General features: G+C 37.7%; 1 protein-coding gene across 1 annotated transcript; it reads right to left on the bottom strand.

The window, feature by feature from the left end:
* Positions 1–245: 245 nt before the first annotated feature.
* On the bottom strand, positions 246–9,546 carry LOC104076390 (A disintegrin and metalloproteinase with thrombospondin motifs 6-like; the record flags this gene model as incomplete). The annotated part of the gene is made up of 3 exons (XM_009577232.1): positions 9,157–9,546; positions 7,994–8,358; positions 246–414 (listed from the first exon to the last, which is right to left on the bottom strand). Coding segments are annotated over exons 1-3 (631 nt in total), but the record flags the coding sequence as incomplete, so codon positions are not given.
* Positions 9,547–11,125: the final 1,579 nt, after the last annotated feature.

Here is an 11,125-nt window from a genome sequence, read left to right as displayed (position 1 = left end):
CATCACTTATTTTGTATATTTTATCATTATCATTATTATTCTCCCTTTTCTGTTTTATTAAACTGTCTTTATCTCAACTCATGAGTTTTTCTCGCTCTTACCCTTCCGATTCTCTCCCTGTCCCATTGGGGGGAGGCGGGGGGAGTGAGTGAGCGGCTGCGTGGTATGTGGCTGCCTGCCAGGTTAAACCACAACAATATCTTAAGTTATAATTTTTTAAAGGAATGACACTCATATTCATTTACCTGAGACGCCACAGTGACTGCGATCATAGAGATGTTGCTGGTGCATGGTAGATTTTTTGTATATAACATGAGGATGACCGTTTTCGTAATTAAAGTTACTAGAATCTTCTGTTATATTCCTTAAAGGCTCAATAAAATACTCTTCATCTTCTGTAGCAATGACTCCATGCTTAAAGAAGAAAATAAGAAAATAAAAACTGGCAAAAGACAATATAAAACTGCTATTAAAAAGCTTAACTTTAAAAAACATTTGACTATTATCTATCTCTGTGAAGAAATCCACAACTATAAGCCAACACAGAAAGCAATGCATGAGCCAGCTCTCCTCCACTGATGTTAGCGGGAGCAGGACTAAGTGCCTATAAGCAACACAATGAGAAAAGAATAGAAGTATCATTGCCCTATTTCTGGAGTTCTTTCCTGTCATTTTTGGTGGATGTGGTAAGAAACCAAGAGATATTCTCTGTATATGACAATCTCCTCACAGAGATGTTCCAAAACTACATGATTCATATCCATTAAAACCGACGCCAGGCCAAAATGGCCTTGCTCAAATGGTGAGACCAATATCCCTCTATGATGCCATACTCGTAGATACTCAAAGCCACATACTGCATCAAAGAAAAATGGCATGAAGGATTATTTTAGAACATATATTCAAGGAAACCATTCAGCATTTTACATTCAGATGCTTAATTTCAAAACTTGAGCTAGTTATTAAAATCAAATTATTAATTTTAACTTAGGATACACTATCTACAAAGCATTTATTCCTTAAAAGGTCCTGCAACAAATCTGGCAAATCTGAGTTGTTGCAGACTGCGCACTAGACTTCATTCTCCATAACAAATGAACATTTTTTTCCTCCTACTGCAGTGCAGAATAGTAGATATTCTATTCTCATAACTTTCACATTTGTGAACTCAGCTTCTTCCAAACAGGAAGTGGTTTATGGAAGAAAGGGGAGATTTCAGGCCAACTATGCAATTTCCTGAACCTTCAGCAATTAAAACCGAGCCTTAGCAGAAAATCCAGTTTTGGGATCCTTTCAGATATAGAAATATTGGGGAATAAGCTCTGACAGACTCCTACACTACATTTGCTAAATAAAAAATTCTGGTATCTGTATCTAGAAAATTCTGCATATATGAACTTTCTACACCATGCATTCATATCCTGATTTGATGAATCACGAATTTCCACCACACCTTTGATCCGTAAAGCAAATACTATGCATGAGCCTTTTTTTAAAGGGGTTATTTTTTTTCTCCAATGAGATCAGCTCCCTATCTGCTCTAAATATCCTAAAGCTGTTTCTAAGATCAGGGCTTGCCATTTTACTCTTAGTCAAAGCTCTCATCGTGCTGCTGGTTTGTACATTGAATGCCTGCTGTTCTTCACTCCTGAAATAACCGGATTCCAGTAACAACATAAACCTTACAAAATAAAAAATCCTGTATAACACATCAGGAAGAACAGTGTTTTCCAAATCCAACCCCACTATAAATTTTGAAAATACATATATGAACACACTGTAGCTTTCAATTACACATTCCTTACATAGTGACTGTAACAGTAAGTGTTCCTCTTCAGTGGTATTTTTCATTATGAACTCAGTTATTTACTCAAGAAGGTAACGTCAGGGTCTATATTCACCTGGAAGGTGCTGGTACCAAATTCCTCTCACAATGCCTTCTTGTTACTTGGAGTCTAAGATTTTACTAGAAAATAAATCATTTACTGGTACACTGCTGCTTAAATAGTATTGAAAATATAAACCAAATTGTAACTGGGGTTGCCAGATGCGCAGAAAGAACCTTGACAGTCTGGATTGCATCCAGTCTGGATGTCAGATATCCGAGTTCAAGCGAATCCTGAGCCATTATAAGCTCTGGCATTATGTTCCCACAGGAAAAGAGTCCTGCAGGATGGTTCTGGCCAACACCATCAGGCTGTCCGCTTCATGTCAAGCCTGAGGAGACAGAGGTACCATCCAACCTGTGGCTCCGTCTCTGCTACAGAGCGGGTCTTAACCTAAAACTGATTACTCCAGAGCATACATCCTTCATGTCTGTACTCAAGTCCAGCCAGGTTAACAAGTCTAAGCATGAATGAGACATTTATATCAGATACTGAAACTGATAGTTTTACGCAGTGAGATGACCTCAGTGGGAGTGAGTCAATTCAGATGCCATAAACAACACTTAACTGCAGCATTAAGTCTCTATACAAATTGCATATTTGCAGAGGCAAATATGCAAAAACTATTATGAATGTCTGCAAACTATGATCACAGTTCCTTCAGGTACCAGCAGCGAAAAAGGTTAGGAAAGTATCACTAATTTTTCCCATGCCTAGCTGGCATCTGATTTCATCTGCCAGAACACAATGGTGGTTTAAGAAAAGAGAGATTTTAATAACATTTAGTTAAAGAACTGCAAATAAATTTTAACTTACACCTATCACCAGCTAGACAGAACATGTATGCGGTCAGTTGCTGCAGCTAGCCAAGTGATTTGATAAACACTGGAAACACACTTGCCCTGCATGTGCCCTTCACATAAGCCCGATGTACATATACCATTTTAAACCTAACATACTAATTTCGCTTGCAAACAAAACTGTTCTTCCAATACTAAACTGATGCAAGTGGTCTTGTTTAATCGCAGTGACTGATTTTTAAGAAGCGCTCTGAATTCTGTACATTAAAAGTACGTATGTCAGTGACAACCAGCATTCATTCTGAGTTTAGAAAATTCATGTGGCTAGAGATACTTCCATTGTATATGCATTCAGCAATGCCTGATTAATAAATAGTGGGAATTATGCTATAATATCCAAATCAACATTCTAAACTCTGTTTTTGGCTTATAATCTACTATTTGAGCAAAAAACAATTTCAGTTGAAAAAGGAGATTGAAATAATGCCCTTTTAAAGCATTAAAAGGAATTAACTTTAATTCTTTTTTAGTTTTGCTATTGTATTTGAACAGTTTGTAAATTAAACTTCTGCTCCAAAGCATAAGAAATATCATTAAGACATAAGAATGACAGCAAAACATTTTGACAAAATACCGTAATTTTAAGAAACAAGCTGAATGCCCCAGGTAGGTTACTAACAAGCAACATTCCCAAGATTATTATCTAAAACAGATTGTTTGAGGTCCTGTGTTATCCAATCCCACTACAGACTGCCAACTCCTGCTAACATATATAAGGTCTGGATCAAGCAGTCTGACATGCTCAGACAAATCTGTGAATTCACATGGAGTTCCCTTGAATTTGTGAAAAGGAATCTTCTTCTGTCAGGCTGGCCAGCTGGGGCCTTAACCTCCTTCAGATGGGAGATGTCCATCAGTCACAGAAGCAAACTGAGTTATGGAGGACAAGTAAGTGTGTGCCTTTTCCACACAGTACTACTGTTTTACAATTTTTCCAGGCCTTGAACCTTTCTAGACTTTACGCTTTATCCATTTTTAATATAAAGTAGTATTAATGGAAGCCTCTGAAAATGTGTCAGTGTCGTTCGGTATGTCTACAACTGGCTAGACATTTCAGTGTGGCTTTATGACTGAGGAAAAAGATTGCATTAGCTTACCATGTTTTTAAAGAAGAAAAAAATAGTGATCTGGCCTGAGACAGTACATCATGCAATCTAACAACACACCTTAAAACTAAGTCAGGGACAGCATATATATCATTTTCTGAATACTAAGTCTATAATGTAAATACATATTAGTACCAAAGAGAACTCCAAAGACACTGATCTAGAACTAAATCCTTTTCAATATAACTTCTGATCTTTATAAATTATTTTATAAATTAGACATTATTTTACATACGATTCAAAAACACCGTACTATACGCAATCTATAATCTATAAAAGTAGATGCACTCTTTAGGTTAGAATCAGCTTTCAAATTTAAGAAGAATATGAATAATTTATACATATACGAATTCTAGGAATACATGAAGCAAACATGAAGTCTTCCAGCAAAGTAATTCCTCCTTTAACCAAGTAAGGTCATGCTTTTAGCCACAGCCTACTTCTTGTGCTTCCTTTATCATTTCTGTTTGGATGGAGACATCTGTGCTACCCAGCACAAATGTTACTCAGTGCATGGAACTTCACACGCCATGGAAATACTTGGCCTTTTACATTAAACATTTCCTTGGAACCATAGTAGCCTCAAAATGTGATTTAACCTCTCATTCACTTTCCTAGAAATAATCAGTTTCAACACATTTTAAACTATTTCCCCCTACTGAGCTTTTCAGCTCAAAATGAGACAATCCACTACTATGGAAAATTTGTTTGACCACTCAGTTAAGAGCTTTGATGTCTGGCAGAGGACAGAAGTGGGTCAGAATGCAAGAAGTTTGGTTTCTGCTCAATTCCACTACTATGAGCTCCAAAACTTTTCTTCTTTAAGACTTGCTCCCCTCAGAATTAGACAAACTTATTTCTCCTGAGGTGAAGCTCTTCTCTCTTCAGCCAGTCTACCACTGTTTCTTCTCTTCTTCCCTTCAGTATGACATACTCAGCTTAGGCAACGCCTCAGCCTTGCTGCCTTGCACCCAACGTCCAAAGGCCCCAAAATGCTGCTCATTGCAGGCTCTTCCATGAGAAGGCCAAACCTGCAATCCATCCACAAATGTCACATCCACTAAAGTAAATACGAGTTTGGAAGCCAGCAAGCCTGCCGGACAAGACCTTCAATTTCCTCACATGACTGCTCACTGGATTATAGAGCTTTCCTTATAACTTCAGACAATTTATAGCATAATCAGGGCCCAGCAGATGGAAACTGCTGGAATGAAACTTCAGTAAGTAGCAGCCTGTAATTCTGGGGGACTTGGTAATGAGAAATATAGTGGGAGAGGCTGAAACAGAAAACAGTGAAAGGGAAACGAACTGACTGCTCATCACTTTTATTACAATGAAACTGAGAGAAAGCCTTCCTTTGCACTAGAACTCACCTCAGATACTACAAGTGTTCTTCAAAGTCATACAACTTATGTTAATTAGATCATGGTTTCAGCCTGAATAACTAAACAGAATAACTCAAAACATTCACTATGGGGAACAAATTTGACTCATTTGGCAATACTGAAGCCTAACAGGACAACTGGAATAAATGGAATGCTTAAGTTTTGCTTGTGAGCAAACACTCACTGTTAAAGACTACTACTTGTTTTAGAACTAAACTTAAAATGACTGGCTTAGAGACAGATGTTAATCAAGGACTATGCAAAATGTGACTGGCAGTCTCTTACAGAACAATGATCAGACTGGAAAATACAACACATGCCTTAAGCACGACATACTCTGAACTACCACTAGTTCTAAAACAAGTAATGTTGTCTTCAATATTCACTGCCAATTGCTTTATCAAACATGTTCTAACCAGCAGCCGTGTAACAAAATATTCATCAGTAGGAATCATCACTTAAAAATAACTCTGTGATGGATTTATCCAAATGGATTGGTAACTCCCACACTCAGGGCTCTGGAAGGCCCCATCAACACCGGATGACAGAGGAGTTTCTGTACAGTACAGTTATGATACTGAGTCGAGCCTTTGGCTGCACCCCTCTGCAGAATTCCTGCCTCTCTCAGAAGAGCTCTGTTGCTGCTTCCGGAGCATGACAGGAGCCTCACATGCTTGTGACTAGGCCTTTCTAGAAGATGCAGTGGACACCCAACACTTGCAGTCCCAAGTAAGAGGCGTGACCATGAAGAACTCGAGAGTGCCAGTTGTGGTGTGCCCAGAGACTGGATTAAGGCTGCCTTAATACCTGGAAGAAACACATGAAGGCTGATGACAACTAAAAGTACTGAAGATGATGATTTAACGGGGAAGCACTCCACACTGAAGTTAACTTACAAACACTAAGTTAACATATTGACACCTAGAATCACAGAACAACAGGCAGCTTCACTCCAGCAAAACAGCAAGGCTGAGGGCAGAGGGAAAACACACAGCAATGGGAATGCTAAATGTCACCTCAGCACGTGAGGCACAGAAGTAAAAAAAAAGATTCTGCTTCACCATGACACCTTCCATGCTGCTAAATTCTTTGAAGAACAGAAGTGCCATGAGGAGCAAGAGATGGGCAAAGCTGATAGGAAAACTTTTTCCTGCTTCATCCCACTCTTGTTTTCCTAATATGAAAGGAAGAGTCGGCTAAGGCAAGAGCAGGCGTTCTTGGCTTACTCCCTGGCCAAGATCAGAGAGGAACTGAAATGGGAGTACCACAGCACTGACTGCAGGCTCCAAGGGGGCCAACCAGTCTGTGCCTCAACTGGCAGAAACTCTGGGGATACAAAGAGGCATGCAGCCTCCTCTAAAGAAGTGAGTCCTGAAAGCTGGGATTTGGTCTCCACAGTATTTTTAGCTGAAAAGAACTCAAAAGCAAAATGATTGAGTATATTAGTTTAAGACCTTAAATAACTGTGACAAAAAAGTTACTATATGGGAGCTGCAAAACCAAAGTGAAAATTGCACTAAATTCAGATCTACCTGCTACAAGTCTGCATTAACCAAACTGTGACACCACACTCAGTGGAACACCATTTTAACTACATTTCTTTGAAAGTGTTCACTTGGCCCTGGAAATCCCCATTAAATTCTTTTTCCTCCAGAGTACTCCAAAACGTTAACCCAGACTGTATCAGGGATATCACAAGTAGCTGGGTGTAATGCAACCTATCTAGGTCTGAAGCAGCTGGCTTTTGTTTGTAAATAACATCCCAAGATGCATTCTCCAATAGCACTTCCAAGGACAAATAGGAATTAGTTTAGCAAGTCTGTGTAATCTTTTTTTCCCCCTTAGCAATTAGTTAGATCTGTCTATTCCTAACAAGAAGATTGACCAGTGTTCCACTATAATTAAAACCAGAATGAAAAACCGTAATATCGACATGTATTTTTACTAGAGAAATTACTGGCTCTTGATTTAGTATTTCCTAGTCATGCCGTTCTATTTTAGTATTTTGTTACTCAATAGTCTGGTTTTTAGTTTTCTGCGTTTGTTTTCTAATTTCTGTTGGGAATAAAAGCAGCTTTTTCCCATGCAAGTACTACCATAATGTGATCAAGAGATCAACAGTGAAAGAAGAGATGAGAATAAAAGAGATGAGAATTTCTAATCCTACTTTTAAATGCGACTGTTTACAATTTGTAAACAAAATATTTCTAAAAAAAGGTAAATAATTACTTTCTGATGCTGGTACTTGCAAAGGATCTACTTTCCTCTTCACTCTTTGAATTTATAGCAATTATGACTTCTATACCAAGCAATTCCTCTTCTCTGTTATTTACTCTAAGTTTCTAAACCCAAATTCTCAAAGACAACAAGCAGGTGTTCAGTTCAATCAATGTTTCTCTGCTGAGATTCAGATCCTAAAGGATCCACTGTTTCCTCCTCCCCGCCCCTTGAGCTTGCAACATTTTTGTAACCTGTAAGGACCTCAGCACAGACCTAATCTTGCAGACACTGTAAACACTGAAAATGTTGCCTGCTAAAGGAATTGGGTCTTAGTACTTACAATCAAGCTTGAAAAAACTGATGACTACTTTTCCCCAGGACCCAGATCAGGCTTTAGGGGTTTTCTGCACCTTCCTGTCTGCTTGCTTCCTGCAGGGACTCAAAAAACTGAATGACAGGCCAATTAAGAAGTTCTTCTTCTGTAATTTAAAAGGGACAAGCAGACTATTATACTAGAACATGTAATGTGCACTTACCAGACCATTGCAGTTGCTTAAGGCCACTTTAGTTGTACTGTGTTGGTCTTGCAAATATCCTGTGTAATGACAGTGGTCTAAAAAATCGTGCTTCCATTGCGGTCCATCTTTCCCCCAGTATTCTACTGTAAAATGTCTGGACACTAAATCTGTGTTGAGAGTCAGGTTTAAATGAAAGTGCTTGCCATAGGCAGAAAGTTTAAAAAATAATTTAGATGCTGCCAGTTCTTGGTCATAAGGGTCTGTGCTCCTCCTCCTTCTTGAGGGTTTAGCATTTTTCACAGTAAAGCTGAGGAAGGCTCCATTTTGATCAACCCTTATTGGGATTGTTAGTTGGTAGTGTTCAAGGTAAGACAGGAATTCCTCTTTGTAATCACAAGGTAAGACAGTCCAGGGAGTGGGCATAGAAGAGAAGAAAATATAACAGGAAACAACAAGTAGTAGTATAAACATAAACCATACTTGGCTAAATCTCATCACCCTCATGAGTAAAAGTCATTTTCAGGTAAACGCAAGATATAGCGTTTTACTAAATAAAATAAAACGTTCCTTTCTTTCTTTTCAAGTCAAGAAAATGTGTTCAGTTTCCTATTAACTCGATGTTACTGGAAATACAAAGGTTTTTAACTAGGTATCTTTTCCTATTTACCCAAAATACGTAAATATTTGGGGCTAAATTCTAACCTAAGAAGGACACGTTCTTCCCAGTGATACCATTCAAAGACAAGAGCTATTAGATCCACCTGCAAGAATAAAAACAGTAGTAATGAAAAGTATTATATTGTAAAAACATGTAAACGGCTCTTCATTTCATCAAAAACCTAGAAATGTTAATGGATCAAAGTAAGATTAGATCCTTACTTCCTAGTCTAAAAACATGTTAATATTGTTAGAGCAAGTCTCTAAAGTATTACCAAGTACAACTTTTTACTAAATTTAATTTGCAAGGCTTTGCTACTGTTAGAAGTACACAGAAAGAAATTAAAACAAAAAATTTAATCAGGTTTGCTGTATTTAAACTTCTATGACAATGGATCATGATAAAACTAAGAGCAGAGCCCATATGATCTCATGAATTATATAAACGTGGTTTAGAAAATATTACCCAAATGCAATGCAAAAATAGATGCTTCTCTTGTGAGCTACAGAGGTCGGACCCCTACCTTGAGAACTATATGAAAGCCTGTTGTCACTGTGAAATTCCGATGAAACCATGACTAGGCTCAAAATCCATGTCCACGTCTTCCAAAAAATTTCCATAATTTAGAAAAACAGAAAGCTCTGGGTTTTTTTTCTCCTTGGAGAAGCTACCTATGTGCTGTAGAGTTAACTCCACTCCAGAATCGCACCATAACAGGTATATTTATTTCCTACTACTTCCAAATTAACTATTGGATGTTCCACTTTTTGACAGGTATTCTTTTCCAACAACCTGTACTTTCTTCTATATCTGCAGTCATTTTCTCAATTCAAAATAAGTATTTGTAAGATTCCTTAAGATATCAGTAAGACGTTAGACTGGATAGTTACTGAACTTGCTCCATTTCTTTTCCTGAAAAACAAAAGAAAATAAGTCAAGGCAAATTCTTTCTACTAAAACAGCTCTATACTGCAAAACATCAAGCCATCATAGTGAACTATGCCATGTAACATTTTGAAATAATATTCAACCATTATCACTTCTATGGTCCAAGGTCACAATCTTACAGAAACCATGAATTACCATTAACCTTGAACAGCAGGTCCACACAGCTTAAGATGCACATATCAACTTTATGTTAAAATAGGCGTAAGGATGCATGAAATTAAGGTTTCTTGTTGCTCAAATACTGCGTCCAGACTTGTTCCAGCTATAATCAATGCTACGCACTCATTGATTTCAGCGGCGAATAACGAGACCCAATACACTGGTAGACAAAGGAAGAACCTGGGAAAGAATCCAGAGTACAGTTATCTGATCTTTCTGCAGCATGTATTTTGTTATTACTGGGGCCTGGGTTCTGCTTACGCAGGCAGAATTTTCATTCACTTAAATGGGAATGCTGCACGTTCTAATACCAAAGAACAATTTCAGTATCTGAAGCTATTCATCATACACATTCTAATTTTTCAAATATTTGTTGTCAAAAATGTTTTGCATATATCTTAACTACAATTCGATATAGTAGAATATATTTTTATTTTCATTTTGCAGGTCACGGGATTGAGCAAATAACATATTACTTGCCTTTTAAATGAAAAAAAAAAACCAACACTATTGCAGTAATACTAAAAAGCAGCTTTAGCTGCGGACAGGGATCAAATGCAAGATCTATGCAGTCAACTAACAGTCCAGTATGATGGGATACAAAACCACGTGTTGTGTCAGCTGGTACTACTCAGTCCTCTTAAGCACTCACAGCACACCTGTGCAAAGAGCAAACTCTGCTGAGGCAGACAATGGAGAAACAGAACACCTAAGACGGGAATATTGTTTAAAAACAAATTTCCAAAAGCATACAGAGTCACTTACACATGCACCAGATAAATTTGCCTTTCTAAAATTCTGGGAATGATTTACAACATTCATTCAGACAGGTGATACCCCTGCAGTCAGTGGATTATTTGTAAACGTTAAAGAGTCATAGCGTATCATCTCAAGAAAAATCAACATCAAGCAAATCCTATTTACTAACATCACAGTGAATATTAGGAAACCTCTTAGCCAATCTGAAATGCGTCTAATTATTACTGTGTAAATGAGGTTAACCTGATCATTCCGATACCTACTTTTTAAATAACTTTCCAGACAGCACACAGGATTTGATCAGGTTTGTAGAGGGAATAAAAGATACTTGCAAGCATAGTTTGGGCTTAGTAGTATTTTTTCCTGGTGAAGCATAAGGCTTTAGTGATGCCATTTGCATGCGGCAAGGCCTCAAAGCATATTAATAAAATCTCTGTTCTGGCCTTCCATGTAAAACCTTTACTTCCTAGCTAATATTTAGTTACAGCTTTTAGACTTTTACAAGTTTTGAAGAGACATAATCAAACCCATACTCTTCAGCTACGTTAGTACACTAAATAATGTGCCTTACTTCTAATCTGAGAATGTCCAGTTTCAAATTCGTGTCACTGAATCTTGCTTCACCC

The sequence above is a fragment of the Fulmarus glacialis genome, unplaced genomic scaffold (assembly GCF_000690835.1).
Source record: "Fulmarus glacialis isolate BGI_N327 unplaced genomic scaffold, ASM69083v1 scaffold40844, whole genome shotgun sequence".
Classification (NCBI taxonomy): domain Eukaryota; kingdom Metazoa; phylum Chordata; class Aves; order Procellariiformes; family Procellariidae; genus Fulmarus; species Fulmarus glacialis.
The sequence above is the reverse complement of the archived record's forward strand: the minus strand, read 5'-3'. Positions and strand labels throughout refer to the sequence as shown.